Source organism: Lepisosteus oculatus, chromosome 10 (assembly GCF_040954835.1).
Source record: "Lepisosteus oculatus isolate fLepOcu1 chromosome 10, fLepOcu1.hap2, whole genome shotgun sequence".
NCBI classification, from domain to species: Eukaryota; Metazoa; Chordata; class Actinopteri; order Semionotiformes; family Lepisosteidae; genus Lepisosteus; species Lepisosteus oculatus.
The window spans coordinates 28232681-28253453 of NC_090705.1; the positions used below are offsets into that span (position 1 = coordinate 28232681).

The 20773-nt window shown below is 36.0% G+C and overlaps 2 protein-coding genes across 4 annotated transcripts in view; one reads left to right on the forward strand and one right to left on the reverse strand.

Annotated features, from left to right (window-relative positions):
* The window catches only part of ankrd28b (ankyrin repeat domain 28b), a 70159-nt gene extending 60260 nt beyond the window's left edge, over positions 1 to 9899 (forward strand). For 2 of the 3 annotated variants that reach the window (XM_069195055.1, XM_069195054.1), the window contains exons 21-28: positions 134 to 353; positions 2323 to 2410; positions 2497 to 2580; positions 3107 to 3252; positions 3893 to 4002; positions 4376 to 4458; positions 7727 to 7818; positions 8071 to 9899. In XM_069195055.1, coding sequence (XP_069051156.1) covers positions 134 to 353; positions 2323 to 2410; positions 2497 to 2580; positions 3107 to 3252; positions 3893 to 4002; positions 4376 to 4458; positions 7727 to 7818; positions 8071 to 8357 — 1110 coding nt within the window. In that variant the 3' untranslated portion in view covers positions 8358 to 9899. The remainder of the gene's footprint in view (positions 1 to 133; positions 354 to 2322; positions 2411 to 2496; positions 2581 to 3106; positions 3253 to 3892; positions 4003 to 4375; positions 4459 to 7726; positions 7819 to 8070) is intronic. The other variant, XM_006635755.3, reaches the window with a different exon arrangement.
* A 1810-nt stretch (positions 9900 to 11709) lies between these two features.
* On the reverse strand, positions 11710 to 20661 carry btd (biotinidase). The gene is made up of 4 exons (XM_006635756.3): positions 20570 to 20661; positions 16341 to 16573; positions 15180 to 15329; positions 11710 to 14367 (listed from the first exon to the last, which is right to left on the reverse strand). The coding sequence occupies exons 2-4, from the start codon at positions 16554 to 16556 to the stop codon at positions 13213 to 13215; spliced, it is 1521 nt and encodes a 506-aa protein (XP_006635819.3). The 5' UTR covers positions 16557 to 16573; positions 20570 to 20661; the 3' UTR covers positions 11710 to 13212.
* Between the last annotated feature and the right edge of the window lie 112 nt (positions 20662 to 20773).

The following is a 20773-nucleotide window of genomic DNA, read 5'->3' on the forward strand; positions in this document are numbered from 1 at the left end:
TTTACAATTTTGCTGTCCAATTATTTACTTGTTTTATCTCCTCTCTTTTTTTCTCGACACACTGTGTTCTTATGTGTAGGCCCTTGTGATCAAATATATGCAAGTATGCTTAACTATTTAATTTGGCATGTAGGCAGTAACTGGGCATGAAGAATGTGTGGAGGCACTGCTCCAGCACAATGCCAACTTCCTTATTCGAGACTGCAAGGGACGGACAGCAGTGCATTTAGCAGCTGCATGTGGTCACATCGGTGTGCTGGGAGGGCTATTGCAGGCTGTGCAATCCATGGACACCGTTCCAGTCATTACAGACAATCGGGGCTACACACCGCTGCACTGGGCTTGCTACAATGGTACGTCATTACTAAAAAAATAATGAAGTTAAAATATATCTTTTGTTAATGTGTAGTCTCCATTATCAATGTTCAAAATGCTCATTTGGACTGAGCAGCATTTTTTCATTAACTGTTTTCAAAATTAGTTCACTCTTTAGTATATGTAGAAAGCTCTAAAACAGATTTCTTGTTGTACCATTAGACTATGGTGCCACCTAGTGGTTTGCCAAAACATTTTCAAGAAATGCAGTAAATTCAAGGTAGGCTCCAGGTCTATAGACCTTTATCCAGAATGTCCTATCCAATATACCCAGTTAGAATCACTGTGTGTGAATAGTCACGACCTCACACAGATAAAAATAAGGAAGTGGGTAGGACAACTCCCCCGATTGATGCACATTTGAGCCTCTTGTTGGGGTTCTGACATGTCCTGGAATACCTGGAAATCTAAGATGCATATTTTAGGCCTGGAAAACACTTGAAAATAAGAAGAATGTCCTGGAGTAATTCATTTGTAGTCTTTCAATGGGTGTGATTAAATTGACTTAAATAGATATATTAAACAAACTGAAGATCACAGTTTTTGTTGTATTACAAAAAAAAAGGAAATAACAACCTGATACAAAAGTATTCTTCATGAATACAACAATGCCTCCCTTTCTTGTCTCCCATCACTACTTTGTGATGTTCCACTCTCCATTCACACTCAGACACACACCCCTAATCACCTCCACATATATGTGGGGAAGAGAAGAGTGAGGTGTATCAGTGTCCAGAGTCACATCAGCTGTGGGAATAAAACAGGAAACATCAGAGATGTCTGTTGAGAATTACATGAAAATTGTACCTGAGAAATATGCAAGTCCCAAGAAAAAAATTACCCCCACCCCTCCACACCTGTTTTATTTTTCCAAAAGCAGATGTGGAGTGTAATAGTCTTTGAGTGCATTACAGTGGGTGGACAGCACACAAATCCACATATAGAAGGAGAGCACCAGCTTGCCTATATACCGACCGAATGTTCCAATTATAAACATCTGATGAAGGTGCATTTTCCTGCTAACAGAAACTACTTATAGTTGCTTGATGTAGTAGATGTAAACTTTATAAATTCCAATGCTTTTATGTACATTTGTGAAGTGCAAGATATAGAATTATTAAAAAAAAACAATGAATATTTATTACCTGAGTCTTTGCAGGAGTATTTGCAAATAGTAATATTTGCAGTAATTTGGTGTATTTGTTCAAATCCAAAACACCTACCCTTGAATTGGATAAAGTGCATAATGTTTGTGGTTGTTGAAAGATATTTAAGTACCTTAAGTTCAGAATATGAGTGATTTTAAAGGTGAAAGGACACGTTTGGCCAACTTTTTCATCTAATTGTTCGGATCTTTTTCCTTCCACTCATTTACAGTATAGCTTGTTGGTTCCTGTACAGCCATTCCTGTTGTCAAGATTAAGTAGCACTTAATTTGCATTTTGTCCCTCTTTAACAAAACGGTTTAGGTCTGACTTTTTAAAGTACATTTAAAACATTGTTTCCTCAAATCCTTGTTTCTTTCAAATTAAAAAGACATTTTACTGCAATGTATTAGCACATTACATACCCTCCACACGTATTCCAGTGGTCCTTCTCTGTACTCTTCTTAATTCTATAATATATTTTAGTAACATTTTGAAAAGAACTAAGCAGTAAATGTAAGGTAAATATATCCCAGATGGGTTAATATTTTAGATATTTAGAGTGGGTTCCTATCATTTATTCAGTCTTATTTCTTATTTGATTCCTTTTGTTGCTGAAGAAGTTAAGTACTCCTCCCACCCCATCTTAATTGTGCATTCATTCATGTATTAATGATTTTTTTAATGTTCTGCCACAGAGTACATTGCTCTGTAGGGCAGTAAACAAAATATTTGTCCTCTGCTCTTTTTAGTTTGCGATTGTATTTAGAGGGTAGGTATCTTTTGTCTCCTTGTTTTCCAGGTCATGACACCTGTGTAGAGCTCCTACTGGAGCAAGAAATTTTCCAGAAGATGGAAGGGAATCCTTTCAGCCCTTTGCACTGTGCAGTGTAAGTTACTATAAGTATACAGCCACCAGTTTTCTGAATGTGTTGAATAAAGGAAAAAAATGACTTTTTGTCATCTGATTTGGCAGGATAAATGACAATGAAGGAGCTGCTGAAATGTTAATAGACACACTGGGTGCTGCTATTGTAAATGCCACAGACTCAAAAGCAAGGTAAAAGAGCTTCCCAAGCAAGTATAGCTGCATTATAGGAGAAGTTGATTAATATTCATCGTATATTTGCATTGTTGCTGTTAGTGACCCTTTAAAGGAATTTCCCATTATTTTTCCCTGATGTTTTTTAGACCTTACTCTTAAAATTCTTAAAAAGACTGTTACATCCTGTCTGATAAAAGAACAGCAGCATTAATAAATTATCCAATTTTGCTGAGTGTTAGGTTAAAAAATCCTCACATATGAATACTTTCTTTTATAAGAGACCTATGATTAAATTGAAATTGTTGTGAGGACAGTGTAGAATGATTGGTTAAAGTACACTAGAATTTTAAAGTCTTGCAGCATCAACTGAACTCCACTGGTATATGACTGATTTAAGTCCTATTGCATTGGGAATAGGAAAGTGAAGGTGACCGTTCTGAGAATTCCTCTACAGTGGTGTTAAAACTGCTTTCAAGGCACAACTTGAATGGCTGAAATCTGTAATTCTTTGTAAACACCAGTCTTCTGTCCTCTATACTAGAACCCCTCTGCATGCAGCAGCCTTCACAGACCATGTGGAATGTTTGCAGTTGCTGCTCAGTCACAATGCGCAAGTCAACACAGTTGATTCCTCGGGAAAAACACCATTGATGATGGCAGCTGAAAATGGACAAACCAATGCCGTTGGTATAAATGACTTTTTAAATGCATGTGTACGGAATGTTGGTTTCTAATATGCTTGTCTGTTACCAGTAGTTTAAGATAAATAATCTGGAACTATGCACTAATATTCATCTAAGTCTTTGTACAAGTAACATTGAATTAATGGATCTCAATATTATAGATTTCACATTTAATGGACAGTCTCTGATATTCCTGCTTTTTATCCAGACCCAAAAAATGACTTTTTGCTTAATCAACAGACAGTAGCCCTTAAACCTTAATATTTCCAGTATTCCGGTATATACAACAGTATACATGATAAATTTTTGTTATGTATTATTGCATGTGTGATCACTATACATTGTTACTAATATGTTTCAAGTAAAAATAATTTAATAATGCTTATTAACATACATTTTGTTAACATATCTATGTGAATAAATGAAAATTTCCACATGTGTATGATGTTGGAATACCTACACAAGATCTAACTAACCATCTTCCCACTCTTGCTAGCAGCAACATATCAAATCTTCATGTATGTACTTTATTTGAAAAGGTATTTGTGTCTGTATTTTTCTTAAGATGACATCAAGTGAAACCCTACAACTACTGAGAAACCTTTGTAGGTGTTCAGATTGACATTTTTTCTCTTACTTAACAGCTCTCTTTGAAATTTGTATTTGCACAGAAGTGTTGGTAAGCAGTGCAAAAGCAGACCTCACTTTACAGGATTCCAACAAAAATACAGCTCTTCACCTGGCTTGCAGCAAGGTGTGTGACTTCGCAACTATGTATAGAAATGAAATTGCACTAAGAGATTCATATAATATATTCTATAAGAATCCTGAGATTGAAAGAACTGATAATGAGAATTAAAGCTGGCGTAGTCTTAAAAGGGTAGCTCAGAAATTAAATACATTCTTAAAAGGATTGATTTTCATTTAGAAATTCTGTGTATATAGCTGACAAAAAGGTTTATTAATGATTCTGATTAGAGTGGACAATTTAGTATAAGCATTTATTCCAGTTATGCACAATTATAAACCACATTTTAGTCAAGCTTTAGACATAGAGTTTATAATTTGGTGTTTAATATTAATATAAATTTCTTTTAGGTTCAGGTTATTCTTTTTTTTTTTTTCAGGGCCATGAAACTAGTGCCTTGTTAATATTGGAGAAGATAACCGATCGGAACCTCATCAACTCAACAAATGCAGCTTTACAAACGTATGTGCTACAGAGACTGTTTTGTGAAAGTTTTATATACTAATGCTGTTATTGACAGGAGTAGACCTGTGAGTACTACTCAGGTTTAAATAGTGAATTACATTTACATTACATTTATTCGTTTGGCAGACACTTTAATCCAAAGCAATTTACAACATGCAAAGGGTAGTATAATAGTAGAATTTATCATTCAACTTTTTTACATGCCTTTTTTAAACCAAACTGCTAGTACATCTCAAAGACCTTTGATATTATTTCTATTGAATGTGAGTTCAATAATACAAAACACAGTATTTGTACAAACAGCCTCTCTGCAAACCTATAGGTTCTGTAACTGTCTTCTTTGATATGTTGAATCGAAAATGTTTTGTGTTTCTGAAATTAACCTGATTTTATTATTTTGACAATCAAGAGTAAATGTATTATTATTTAGGCATAAAGTGCTGTGAAAATGTTTTTGATACCTGTGTGATTTGCATATTTATACATCTTTCACTTAACCCAAGTAAAGGGATGATTAAGGTCAGCTGATTGGATACTTTGGTTAACAATCAAGATGGATTTAGAGGAACAAGTAAAGGAAGAAGGCTCCACAGCTGAAACATTGTTTATTTTCTTCTCTTTATAGCATGGAATAAACCTTTACTTGTTCCTTTGTAGCCTACACATGCTGACACAGCTATCTACTTAAACTACTGTTGTAACAGAAAGAATAAGGTTCTTGATCCCGAGATGAAGTTAAACAGATGAGTTTATTGCATGCAAGGAACAATAAAGCCGAAGTCTTGTTTCCCGCAAGAAACAACAAAACCGAAGTATTGTTCCATGTGCCGGTACAAACTTTTGGATTATATAGTAGCTTCTTTTCCGTTTCTGACGTCACTTGCTCTGATGGTAAAGAGGGGGGTCATGGTATTTGGCCAGTTAAGAGATCCTGGCCAAATGGTCAGTTTAAGATTACACCCAGGGGGGTTCCCAGCTTGCATCTGGAATCCTTATCAGTTAACCCCCTTTCCTCCCATAAACCCCAGCTTGTGATTTAGAAGTCTAAACCTCATACAGAAAGGATTTAATTTAAACCCCCCATCTTCACATCTTTCTTCACTACCTAAGCCTGATTTAGGTCAGTCCTGCCCAATATAAACCTAACTTTGGTCCTTACGGTCAGAGAGAAATTGTCAGCACACAAGATTTACAGACGCATTGTGCCAAGATCAAATTAAATTCCTGAAAACGTTTTTCATGTTTGTCAGTCTGGAAAAATTGCAAAGCCATTTCTAAGGCTCTGGGGATCTACCGAATCACAGTCAGGGCCCTAAATGAAGAAAGTTTGGAATGGTAGTGAATCTTTGACAGGACAGCCACTCCTGGGAAATCTCTCCAAGAGCAATGTGTCAAATTGTCCAGGAAGTCACAAAGAACCCCAGAACAACTGCAGGGATCTGTCTCGGCTAAGGTCGGTGTTCATGACTCCACCATCAGAAACACACTGGGCAAAAATGGGATTCACGAGGAGGCAAGGAGAAAACCACTGCTCACCATGAGTGCATGTCTCAACTTGCCAAAATGCATCTTTCTCCTCAAGTGTTCTGAAACAATGTTCTATGGAGAGATGAGTCAAAAGTTGAACTTTATGGCCAACATGGGTCCTATTATGTCTGGTGAAAACCACACACCATTCCACAGTATGCACCTCATACCATAGGTCAAGCATGGTAGTGGTAGTGTCACAGTTTGGAGATGCTTTGCTGCATCAGGGCCTCGACAACTTTCCATCATTGAAGGAACCAGGAATTCTGCAGTATATCAAGATAATTCTACAGGATAATGTCAGTCCATTCATGAGCTGGATCTGAAGCGTAGCTGAGTCATGCAGCAAGACAGTGGTCCTAAACACTCAAGCAAGTCTACAACAGAATGATTGAAGAACAAGAAATTTAGAATTTTGGAATGGCCTACTCAAAGTCCAAACCTAAACCCCATTGAGATGTTTTGGCAGGACCTGAAATGTTCTTGTTTGAAAACCCACAAATCTCACTGAGTTAAAGCAGTTCTGCAGGGAAGAATGAGCCAAAATCCCTCCACAGCACTGTAAGAGACTGCTCAATACTGCAGGAAACATCTGGTTGCAGTTACTGCTGCTAAAGGTGGCATAACCAGTTATTGATTTCAGGGGGGGGGGGGGCAATTACTTTTCTTAAATATGGCATTGTGTGTTGCATAACTTTCTTTATTAAATGAAATAAGTTTCAAAACTTTGTCTTATCTGTTCACTTAGGGTCCCTTCTATCTTACATTAGGTTTTGGTTGAAATATGGAATGCTATAACATTCATGCTTATTGTATTACAGCTGCCGTATTGTAGTTACTGTATGCCATGGACACTCTTTACCAGACTTGAGCTCCATTGAGCACTTGTGGAATAAACTGGAAATATGCTTGATATCTAGAGTTTAGATATCAATGAATAAAAACATGCTTGTCTGTGTTCTTTAAGGGAAATTGGAGAGAGTCCTGTAGACAGCTTGTGCAACCTGATGCAAAACATGTAAAGAAGTAAATCTTGTATTGCTATCTGTACTGGCTACACTTATTACTGTTGATCAAAAGGGGGTATTTAGATCTCCGGTTGATCAATCTTGTTGATAACAAATGTTAATCAGTATAATGAATTTGCTTGTGTTATGCCTGTGAATCTTTTGGAGTTAAAAGTAATAAGCTTCTGTTGGTCAGAATAAAACTAAATGTTATTGAACCTAATGGTGGTTACATTACACAATAAATTACAATAGTTTTCAAACTTGTAGTTTGCAATATATTGGAAAACATGGATGTTTTGTTAGTTTTTAGTGTTTTTTATAATTTGTTTGGGGTATCTTAATTTTAAGGAATTAAGATGGAAGATGTTACTCAAAAGTAGTGTATTGTAGTTGCAGGTTCAGATTCCAGGTGGAGATAACACTGCTCTATGCTCTATACTCCTCATTTCTGTACCAAACATGCTTAATTTGTTTTCCACAAATGTGTATGGAAAACAAATGAATAATTGCAAGCTCTTCAATGAGTAATGATGATGATTTGTTTGGTAGTTTGTTTTCTAAAGGTATTATATGAAGTACTTGTCCTTTGTATTATAATATCAATGAGTAATATTTGCAAATTTACTAGTATAAGTGTTTATTCTCATTTGGTTAAATGGACCCATTTGAAGGCTACACTTCAAGAATAGTCTAAAACTTATTTTAATACATTTTATTTCCTTTCCTAGACCCTTGCACGTTGCTGCCCGCAATGGTCTTACTGTAGTGGTGCAAGAACTGTTAGGAAAGGGGGCCAGTGTACTTGCTGTAGATGAAAATGGTGAGTATTTGTGAGGTTTTATAATGTTTAGGTGTTTGTTTATTAAACAATAACTGTGTAAATGTAAAATTAATCACTTTCACTTATTGGTAACAGATTGAAGAATCTTGACTTTCAATTGCATGAAATTACATTGAATGTTTCTTACCAGCAGAGTGCAGTGTAGCTAAACAAAGAAGTCCATTCTTTTTTATTTTAAATAACAACAGTCATGTATTTACAGTAAAGTTTTTGTTTTGTTGTTCTTTGCAGGTTATACACCTGCCTTGGCGTGTGCCCCAAACAAAGATGTCGCAGACTGCCTAGCTCTAATTTTGGCCACCATGATGCCTGTGTCTCCAAGCACTACTATGCCCAGCCTGAGTTTTAATGCCATTAATCACTACACCAACCCTTCGAAGACTGTGACTTTTGACACATTGCCCATCTTGAGAAGTGAACACACCTCTTACTGCAGCTTCAACAACATTGGCAGGGAGGATGGATACTCTTTTAATGAAGAGGATGAACTCAATGACTCTGATTCCGAAACCTATTGATCAGGATATAGAGAGGTTCTAATACACATCCCTGTCTTAATGACCAACAGCCCACTGAAGAGAAAACTTCATCTGTCTGACTTGAAAAGCTGAAAGCAGATTTGACAAGCTGCTGATGCTTATGGAAAACTTTTCTCATTGGGGCCTTAAGAGTCTGACATGGAAGGATGCTGAGCTTCAAGACATATGTGAAGTCTGTCAGAGAAAACAAGAAAAGCGAATTATTTTTCTTTACCTATTTAATTTGCTGTGCCAGAAGTCATTTCAACAGTGTACGCTAGAATAAAGTGTGTTATTTTCAAATGAAAACATTTTAAAGTAAAATTGGAGACTATATGAATAAAACTATCAATTTCTCTAAGGCAATAATGCAGTCTGAGACGCTAGCACTTGAAGAATGAGTTGCCAAAGGGACCAAAAGTTTCAAAAATAATTTATGGAAAGGAAGAACAAGAGTCAATTCAAATTAATTAAGACCTGTAAGCCAGGATTAATTTATTATAAAGGGGGAAAAGAGGAAGTACTTATACAGTGGCATAGAGAGTTTTGAAAGTTCATGCCTCCGATATTTACAACATATAAAATATATGTGGGAAAACAGGAACTTATTTTTGGGGAAAAAAATTATAAAAATGGCCTTGTCATGCAATTTCTAATAAAAGTTTGAGACCAGCTGAAGTGGTACAGTCAGGGTTATACATTTTACACTACAAATAAACAGAAAAACATTTTTGAAATACACTTTGAACATTGATTTACTGTATTTTTATGATTAGGACTTAAGATTTTGAAAAATGTATGAGGAACATCCGTTCAAGGTGAGTTGATAGCAACAGCAAAATAAAACTTACCTTTCCAGTATTGCAGCCCTAGTCACACCATTCTTTCAATAATAAATGTTTATTTTTAATTTGTGTGAATATCTGTACATTTCTTTTTGTTTTTTCACATGCCTTCATGGTTATTACAGCTAGAGTTATTAGGTTTGTGAAAGACATTTTCTCAATATGGCTGTCTCAATGTTTTTAAAAGACCCCAACACAATTTTAAATTTGACTCCCAGTTTTATGTTAAACGATAATACTGTATTAAACCCAGAAGCTGCAAGCATTATTTGCTTTGTATTGAAGAATACTGTATATACCAATGACAGGATTGCATTGGACTTTCTTTAACCAATTTTTTTCTCTTAACATCAATGCCATTTTTACAGAATTTGCTTGCTTTGGTTTTTACATACAAGACCTTCTTAATCTTGTTTGTTGCTGTTAAAGAATATTTTTTTGATAAGAATTTTAATCTAAATGCATATAAACTGGAATTCTGTAAAGTATATCAGCTGGTTTTCTGAAAAGAAAGTGTGGAACAGAACAATTTGATTTATTACAATTATTTTTTGTTTTTTAAATTACATTCTAGCATGTAAATAGAAAGTAGTGACTGCTTGAATATTATACCTACCTGCACTCTTTAAATACATCTCTGAGATTCCTGTATATTTTATGGTTAATAAAATCCAAATGTGGGTTATATGTAATTTAACAGTTTATTTGTTTCATCGTAATTTTAGGTTAATGTTTCACATTAGCTCTCTAATGTCAGAGCCTAATTAATGTTTGGTAAAGGGGATGTTTATTAAATCTTAGTTTGATTTCAGGTTACTATAAACCTAAGCAAATCTACTTGATGTACAGGTATTATTTGTAATAGGAAGATTGATGGTTGACAACATTTTCTGGAAATCCTTCATATACAAAAGTTACCAACAGTAAACATATCAGTTTTCAGAAATGGATTCATATATTCTGTCCTGAAACGTATATCTTCTTTAAGATGTTCAGAAATGAATTACATTTCTCAAAGCTTTTTTTTTACTTTATACTTTTGTTGAATATGTTTTGTGGAGTATGAAAACATTGAAATATATATCATTGCTATTGTCAATTTTAAAAAAATTATACAAGAGAAGTGAAAAATGAATGGAGACCACAAAAGAGTTTGAGACAAGCATGATTGTTCAGTAAACAGCATTTAGAAATGGAGAATGCATTGAGAATATGTAGTTTGAATGATTTATTCCCACTGCAACTGGCTTTTTATCCAGATTCATGTCTCCACTATAAAGGCACTCATATGTGATTCCCAATGACATGAGTGACTTTCCACCTGTCAAATGTCTGGGTGCTCTTTGTACACTGTAAATTAATTCTAGAAAGTCGTCCAAAGCAAAGCTAGATCCTAAAGGTATTGTGTTGATTAAGGTGAAACATAATGTACTTAGGCTTGTAGTTTGTCCTTTTTAATTTTAATCTTCCCACAATCTAGCCTGTATTTCACATTTTCAGATTACATGCATTATTTTATTCTGAAAAATTCACAGCTGTCAACAAATGTTGAGTGTGATTGGCTGGAGAACAAATGCAATAGATAAATAATTTTCCCCTTATATGCAGATAGATGTCCACAAATTCCAAATTCTAAGCACGTGGACATTGACCAAATCCAATTTGTGAGCTCATTTACTTCCAAGAAGAATAAAGCATTGTACATCAACAAACATTTTATATGGATCTGTAGTTTTTGATGACTGGAAAAGCACTAATGCATCTATTCTTAGCAATCACTGTATCCTTTTCATTTATCTTTTGAGTGTGTAATACCCTCTAAATTTGTATTAGTCAAGGCTGTCTAGGTAAATGACTTGAAGTATTCATTCTTAAAGCAATAGAAAAGGCGTAATTGAAAGCAGTGAAAACCTCCGATCAGTAAAGACTGTTCAAACTTTTAGGATTCAAAGGTAAACCAAACTAGACCTTACAACAACTAAATTAATTAATAAATAGGTCAGGTTCGTATTAAAAGTTCCTTAATACTGATATTTTCTGCCAATTCATTTGTACTGTCATCCATTTTGGAATCTGCAATTGTTCATGAGTGCTGCTACTCTTGCACCAACCCGGATGGGATAAGAACCATTCATGGTTTTGTGTTACTGGTCACGTTTGAGCCATGTACCCCACTTCACATTGAAGGTCCTAAAGTGTCTGCAGTGGTGCACTGGGTGCCAATCAAGCTACGGCAAGCCAAAGACACCCAGGCCAACGGAAGCATGACTACTTCTGGAGGTAAGTCAGCCACTTTTCTGTGGCTGCTTGGGAAATCCACCCATCCATTCACCCATCCACCCATCCATTTTCCAACAGCTTTATTCAATGCAGGGTCGTGGGGGAGTAAGAGCCTCTACTGGCAAGCCAAGGGCACAACGCAAGACACATTGTGCACAGGACCATATGTTGTAAGAAGCCCGAGTTGCTCTTTTGTTTGAGATAAAAAAAGCAGTTCTAGACATGACTCAACTAAGGTCAGTTTTATTATGCATTTTGGTGGACTCTAGTTGAAATGCTATCAACAGCTTCGTTAAACAGATAACTGATGTGCATAATGTGGAAAGACCAAAAAGGTCTTTGGGATGGTCAAAGAGACAAAAACATCATGGTGTGATAAAAGGAAATTAAACTAAATTTTGATCAAAATAGCATATTTACATTGCTGTACACACATATATATATACACACAATTCAGTACTTTATTCCAAATGACTATAAATTACCTGTTTGATCAAGAGATTTACTGTAGACAATTTAAATTTCTCTATGCTTTCAAAATTGCCCAGTTAAGTCATAAAGAAAATACGATGGGGGAAAAAACAAGGAGCATTTTTCTTAAGGTTCTCAGAGGGTTTTTTTTTGCAAGAATAAATCCAGCCACAATCTCTCTTCCTTTGCCCATTAAATACAATTACGTAGATTGAATTCATAATAACATGGAATAGCCTTTCAGATGATGAAAGAGAAGATACAGCCTCTGTACAAAAGAGGCACGTTTGGACATCTTCATAACAAAAAAGGATCAATAGAATGAAACTCCATAAGTATTTTGGACATAAATATTCATATCTAAATGATGATCAGAAGATGTCTATATGCATTTCAGGTACTCTAGTGGTTTAATGGATAAAAACAACCTAAAATGTTCTAAAGTGATACTACATGATGCTATCACATTCTGTTCTATACAGACCAAAGTGAAGATAAGTTTACAGATATTACTAGATTTTATTCTTTTTAGCAACCTTTTACTTGTTAAAACTATTTTATTTCATCTGTAAGAAAGGTAATTATAAAAAAAACATGGTGATTGATTTGTCTATTGAATAACAAATGTAACCTTATTTGGAGATCATTTTGTTAAACTGAGCATACTCATTTTAATATGTAAATATTTTTTTATTACTGTGTGATAAACAAATACTGTATATGCACTTTAAGATGAGCCTTCATCAGAACACAAATCCATTTCTTCAGGATGTTACACTGTTACATTTACATAAGAATAGCCTGCCTTCCAAGTAGTGCCCACAACCAATAATCCAGATATAGTATTTAAAATTGAATGATAACAAATTAATTCTTCAAAAAATACAAATATATATTTTCCTTGATCATTTTACATTTTTTCCTTCCGTTTATGTCTTACTTCTGTAAATCATGCCAGTTAAACTGCAGTCTTGTTAGAGAGTCCTCATTTGATTGTGCTCAGAATTAGCCTAGCTCTGACTTAGTAGGTTATTGGATAATGGGAACACACATAAATACATATGAACACAGCTGAAATGTATTTAGCAGAATGTCACCATTTAAAAAACACAACCGAAGTATTGCATTAATAGACACAAAATGAGGAGGTATTGCTCAAGTTCTGTAAGCCTCCATGGTTCTGATCATGATGATCTTTATAGTTCATTTTAGTCTGCCAAGATCACAATGGTCCCCAGGTTTCTTATTTCAGCAGAACGTCAGTCTTTTTCATATACCCTTCCATAAAGAACAGCTGTGACAAGGCCAGAAGACATGCTCTTCTTATTCATAAAGTAGCTTTCCTGCTCCCAGCCCACAAGGTCTGGAAAAGCCAGCTGCATTCCACTTGCCAGTATGCTGGGGAAAATGTATTGAGTGCTAAAGTTGCCCTCTATATAGAAGTCCATGAGGGTGCTGGCTTCAGCAATCTCTCCTCCACAGCTGTCAAATGTGGAGCCAGCACACCTGACCAGAGCACAAACCTCCAGATAGTAAGTGCCATGGACGACGTGAAGGCCATTAAAGACACCCAGAGCATACAGCTCATCAGGGATGTGGGATCGGTGGTACAATAAATGACAGCACAAAAGTCCATCGCAAACTGTGAGATCTCCGTCTGTTCCCATTACAGGAATAAATGTGTAATTATCATACATCATAACTGAGTGGAATGTTTCAGCACGAACTGAGCCTGTCATTAGTTTTGGCACAAAGGATTTGTCACACTCCCGGTTCTCATTTAGGAAGAAATTATTAATTGGATGGGTCTTTGAGGAAGGTGGTGAAGTTTTGTGACTTGTTTTATTGTAGACAGGGAGAGGAACCTTACTCACTAACAGCTTACCTTCACTTGTGTCCAGGTCATAATGGTAGACTGAATGTGAGGGAGTGTATATACCACTTCCAGTCATTCCAAGTAGAGAATTATGAATGTTAACTCCTAGAAAGTTAAGTTCAAAAGCTGTGGCAAATGCCTGCTGGATCTGAATTGCAGACAAAAGTGGAAGCTGGTTCATCCAGGCTGCTGGATAAACAACTTGTTTTACCTTGTATTTTTCTAAAAGAGTAATGCCAGGGTCATAAAATAGGATGTCAAAACATGTGAAAATACCAAACCTCCCAGCAAATGTAGTATCAAATATTACATGCTCACATTCTGGTGGAGAATCAAATGCTGACTCGAAATACAGGGTCTGCTTATGATACTTGGCAATTAGTGTTCCGTTATCATTGAAGATGACATCAGTGTTGAACTGGTATCTGCCATCTGGTGGACAGTGAGGATCGCTGCTTCCACAGTCTTGGCTATCAGGCATATTTGCAACCAAATACAATGCATTGTTTTTTGCCATACAGCTTAGACGGTGTAAAACCTACAAGCAATAAAATTAAAAGAGAACATAGATTAATTCTTACATTTAAAAATTAATTATTGTATGCTTTGTCACATATAATGAATAAAACACAATGTTATAAGATCACTTTATTGGCCATTTTCTTGTATTAGGAATTTGTCTTTTTGCATACCCCAACTTGCTCTCCATGAGACACACAGACAGGGAGAGAAGCCTGAGGGTCAGAGTGCAGGGTCAGCCACTTATAAGGCGCCCCTGGAGCAGTTGGGATTAAGGGCCTTGATCAGGGGACCAACGGAGTAGGACTCCTCTGTTAGCCATGGGATACAAACCGACAACCTTCAAGCCACAGGCACAGATCCTTAACCACAGAGCTTATACATAAGACATTTTTCACCACAAACATTTTTAAAAAAAAGAAAAAATCCTCAAATTCTAAAATTAAAACAAAATGGGACATCCAAGTTATTCAACTGGTGGCTCTCACTGATGTCCCACACCACTGTGTAGTATTATTATGGGGAACAATATGTAAGTTGATTTTGGTCATAAATATTTTATGAAAATAATGATAAATATGTTGTACTCCTATTGTAAAACCCCTTGAGTCTTTGGAAAAATATTTAACTCATTCTGCCTACAGATTTATCACACATCTTGCTCCTCATAATTAAAACGGCTACAAACAACGACTGTTATCTGCAGGAGTTCATGTCATTTGCTCTTAGTACTTCCAAGAGGAAGCCTTGATTCAAAAGTAAAACAAATATACTGATATGAATTTCCAACCAGAGACACTGTGAACAGTGAAAAAAATACTTCTACTGTACCTCAGTGTGAGGAAACCTTCCTGGCTGTAAACAGGGGCTCCAGCTTACAACCTGTGGATCTGGAATAGACTCCAGATATCCTACAATTGACTGTCTGGTGAAGTTGAAACCATGGATACCATCTTCTGGAAACACGATTATTTGTGCTCCCTAACAAAGGAGAAAGGAAAAAATTAGTTGTATTAGCCGGGAAATGGCCAGCAGCCATTTCACCCTGCTGCTCTCAATTGGCTACCCACAGAAGGTAAGCAGCGTTGACCCTGGTCAGTACCTGGAAAGCTGTGGTTGCTGCTAGAAGTGGTGTTAGTGGGACCAGCAGGGTCACACTGTAGTCTGTGTGGGTGCTAATACCCCGGTTAAGTGACTAAACTGTAGTGGGCGCCATGTTTCGGATGAGACATTAAACCGAGGTTCTGACTCTTGGTAGTCATTAAAGAATCCTGGGCATTTCTCGATAGGAGTAAGGAATTATCCTGGTATCCGGGTCAAATTTCCCCCCTCCGCCTTTACTGTGGCCTCCAAATTGTCCCTATGTATGATTGGCTTGCACTTGCCCTGTGATGGACTGGTGCCCCGTCCAGGGTTTACCCTGCCTTGCGCTCACTGCTTGCTGTGTAGGCTCTGGCTTCCCAAGACACCGTATGGTATAAACTGGTTTGTCAAATGAAATGGGAAATGCTTGCATCCATATCACTCTGTGGCATAGTGCCTATGCTCACTTTACCATGCTAACAGTTTTATTATACACAACTGTTTCTTGACGTTTAATGCATTTTTGGATATTTTACAATATTTTACAGTTATTCTGCTCTTCATTTGTGTGTTCAGTGTTTCATTGCTGAATTAGGCTTAATTAAAAAGTGATGCTGTGATCCTTTTATATTCCACAATAATGTTAAAAACAAAAATGGTAAAATGTAAATAAACAATAACTGTTTTTAACCGACACCTGAAGAAGGTTTCACAGCCGAAACGTGTTTTCTCTCTTCTCTTTTCAGCATGGAATAAACCTATTACTTGTTCCTAATCAAAAATATTGTAACCTTGTACACGAATTCTAATTTCGAAATAAAAATGTCTAATCCAAAATAACCTATAGCAAGTAGAAGCAAGTAGAGTGTAGTGTTGTCATGTTACAGGTGGCCAATCCCAAATTCTTACCTTTTTTGCTGCTGTAGCCACCTTCTCTTCATAAACATCTAAGTTCTTTTTCATGTGTTCCAGCGCAGCCTGACGACTGCAGGGAACACTGGGGTTTGGGTTTAGTATAACGTTGTGCTCATAAACAGCGGCAGTATAATATGTCCCATATGTCTGAGAACGGACAATGTGGCTCTGCCAGAGAACAACAACCTTTACTAAGATAGTTAGATCCATGTCTTTTCCATGGGTACCTAGACAGAGGAATAGAGCAACAGATGAAGGAAACAGGAATCAAAGGAAACATATTAATCTAATAAGCAACCAGAGTTAATCATTAATGAAACACTTTCAGGAGATACACAGTCCAATACCCTGGAGAAGTATGCAGGGTTGCAATACAAACTGTTTCTGAAAAGAATGTTAAATAAACTCTTGCGCAGCAGACATCTCAACCCAGAAATGTTCCAATGTGATCTGCATACAGAGTTAACAAGTAAGTTGTATTTGTCAGCAAAGCCATCTTAAAATCAAGAGTAATATTTATATCGTATTAAAAGAGACTCCGCTGCCAGCTGTGGGATTTAAACCAGCAACCTTCCAGCCACAGGCACAGATCCTTAGCCACAGCACCACCACCCTGTCCCCATTTGTATGTAGATTAGCCTATAGTAATTCAAGAACTTTATACTGTAGATTACTTCTCCTAACTCCCATGTTGGGGTGGTGCAGTGGCTCTGTGGCTAAGGTTCCGTGCCTGTGGGTGGAAGGTTGCAGGTTTGTATTCCGTGGCTGGCAGAGGAATACTACTCTGTTGAGCTCTTAAGCAAGGCCTTAACCCCATCTTCTCCAGGGGAGCTGTATAGATGCCTGACCCAGCACTGACCCCAAGCTTCTCTCCCTGTCTGTGTGTCTCATGGAGAGCAAGCTGGGATATGTGAAAACAAATTCCTAATACAAGAAATTGTACAGTATATGGCCAATAAAATGATCTGATCTTATCTTAAGTAACTCCATAGCATCATGTCTAACAGACATATGTCTGCTTTAGAAAGCAACACCACAGGGACCCCTCAATACTTTCAAAGCCCTTGTGTAAAACAATAAACTAGTTTCTGTCACAGGAGCCTCAAACTCTCCTTGTTGAAATCTAAAATAAAGATTTTTATTTAACATGTAACATTTTATTGAAATCACTACAACATTTGTTACCTATAGGTTTTGTAGTAACAGACAAATAAGTTCTAGAACCTGAGATGAAGTGTGAGTGAGTTTATTGCATGCAAGGAACAATAAGACCAAAGTATTGCTCGCAATGTAGGTACAAAATTTCCAGTTTATAAAGCAAATTTCACCCGCTTCTGACGCAAATTGTTACCATAGTAATGGGGGGCCCCCTATGTTTGGATGTTTGGACATTCCCAAGACCTTGAACACTTTTGATGGTCGGTTTTATCTTTCCTTAGTTGGGGGGGGGGGGTCTTTATCTTGCACTTGGAATTTCATATCAATTAACTCCCATCCCACCATAACTCAAAGGTGCCTAAACATGGAATTTCTTGTGTTACAAGAAGTCTTTGTGCAGAAAGAAATCAGTTAACCCCTTTTTCACATCTTATATCTTTCTTCAGTTTCATTGTGAACTGCTTGGACTTCTCTACACATAAGACATTTTCTGTTTGGACTCATTTCTTATTTGCACACTATAATTCTAAACATTTATGAAGTATGTATCAATGTTTGGAATTGTGTCCTGAATGTACAGCTTGAAGGCTGTACATTTGTTATTTTACATTTACTATAAATTATGTTTTAAAATTCATTTCTTGGTTAATTGTTCTTGGTTTGTTGTAATTTTTGCTTATTTTGTATTGCTTTACTTCTCTGAATATACAAAGACTAAGTGCTTTGTAATTAAACTCTGTGAAAAAGCAATTCAATAAAATACTGATTATTTATACACAAGTGAAATTTTTATACTGCATAGCTGTATGAACCTTCCCAGGTGGTTAATAGAAAACTCTTTCCATAGTGTGTATTAATTTTGTTAAGGGCATTTTAGTTTCTCGGACATCAACCTTTATATATTACAGTCAAAGAGTTAATGTTTTATTTCGATATCTGTTAGAGTGAACAGCACCTATTAGACACATTTCAAAAGTGTCTTTTTATACAAAAAAAACATTCTACATGAAACAACATGTCGAGAACATCACAATTCTTTATTTGTGCGATTATTTACCATACCTGCTTTAGATTATTTTTGACAGTATATATACATGTGGGTTGCACATACAGTACATGTAACAGAAAAAAGGAGTAAAATCACTTTAATAGTAGTTTCTCCAATAGCAGAACTGAAGGTCAGTTAATTTACTTTGTTCATCTCATTGCAATTCAAAAATGCTAGGGGAGTGGGATGGCTATTATAATTCAAGGTATAAATTCAGGAGTCGAAGGGAATGGGGAAAAAAAAAACAGAAGAAGAGCACCTGATGTTGATAACCCTCTAATTTTTATCCACAGAAGAAACAAGAGTGTGAGCCAAGTAAAGAACCCACTAACACACTGATTTTAAATCCATTTCTGAGCTACTGCAGATAGCATGTTCCTGTCTTACTATCATAAGGGTTTCTATATTTACAATATTATTAGAAGTTCCATATTATTTCAAATAAAAATTCCTTATGTTAAGTATAAAACTTCATCATGGATGTATCAAATGCATTTTTCCTTGCTTTATTATTTTTTTTATTTTGGAACAGGATGAGACATTCTCTGCTTGCTGTAGCAGCTGTGGTAGCTCTGCTTGTTGCTTGTGTCACACCTGATCACGGTGTACGTGAAGGAGAATGGAAGTCCCTTGGAAATCCACAGAACAGGAATCTGGTAAGCAATGTATTCATCTTTTTTATTTTATCTTCCTTGCTTTGACTTTCATTGTTCTCTAATAATTACATGTAAACAAAATGCTACAATTATTGAAAGGATTTCAGAAGCCTAGTACTAATTTGTCATCAGTTATAATTCACCTACTTCTTTATCTGTGTTGATTTTTTGTGGCTTTAAATATGATGTGTATATATATATTACTTTGATTTATATAAGTTAAACAGATATAAAGTTTACTGGTCAATTGTAAAAATAAACTATTTTGTCTAATTAAATAATACCTTATCAAGACTTCAGCTATTGTATCATTTGTATGCATCATTTTATGTTTTGTTACTGAACTGTTACTGAAATAGTTCAGTAACAGATAATAATAGATGGTACAATATGTAGATACTATGTATTGTCCAGAAATTGATCTTTACTTAGATAAGGAAGAGCTAAACAAAATCTATGCATAACAAATGAAAATCCAATACCTCACATAGATAATTTCAATAAATGTCAACAAATTTATTAATACTTTTTCTATTCATTTTTGCAGTTTTTCAGAATTCTTCAGTCTTATTTCAATGGCAGAGGTATGAACCTCGGATCCTTGGGGAGAAAAAGCAAACTGCTGGAAAACCTGGACAGCAGAGCCAGTCCTAATTTCGACAAATACCAATACAGTCTGGAGAACAACGACATAATTAATATTTAAGATATTAATAGTTTCTATACATTGAAATGGTCATGTTCCGGTCAACTCTGTGAAAATAGATGTTCGTATACGTGCACTATGTCACATTTTACATAATATTGTATATCTGTAAATATAATAAATTAAGGTACATTGATCAGCTACAGTAGGTGTATGTGTCAAGGGCACACAGGTTATGAAATCAGCGCACATAGGAAACTGAACTGCGCACAAAAAATATGATAATAATAAAACAAACACAGTCGTTAACTGAAAAGTGTAAAATTGACCACATGAGACCGGCTGCGACTTGGCTGTGTGCATTATTATTGCTACTCGATATCATCGATATCTATGTTCTTGTTGTCTCGTACCAAACTGTCTAGACTGCTCACCGTGTCTTTCATTTCTTAAATGACTTTCTAAAATATTTTTGTTTTCACTACTTGTGAACTACTTGTGAAAAGTTTCTATATATCTGATGGGCTTTGAGACCCTTCGCAAGAAATATATTCATAGTGTGTATTGATTCGAAAGGAGGGAAAACATATTCAACGAGTAAATTGAGAACTAAGCCAATTATCTGAATGTAGCGCTGAACAATTAAATTCCATACATATATATGGTGTTTTCCAGGACAGTATAAACATTTTTTCTTTACGATATTTTGACTTACTGTGAACTGAACCTCAATCTTGTCAGAGATGCATTTCAACATTTGGGCACACGTACTGTACACGAAATGCATGAAATTCACCCACTGGTCTCCTCCCCAAACACCCGCACAGCAATCTACTGGCTCATCTATGTGCCTGTCACGACCAGAGTGACTGCTTATTGGCTGAAAAAGGTTGAGCTGTCCAGGGTTATTGTTATTAAC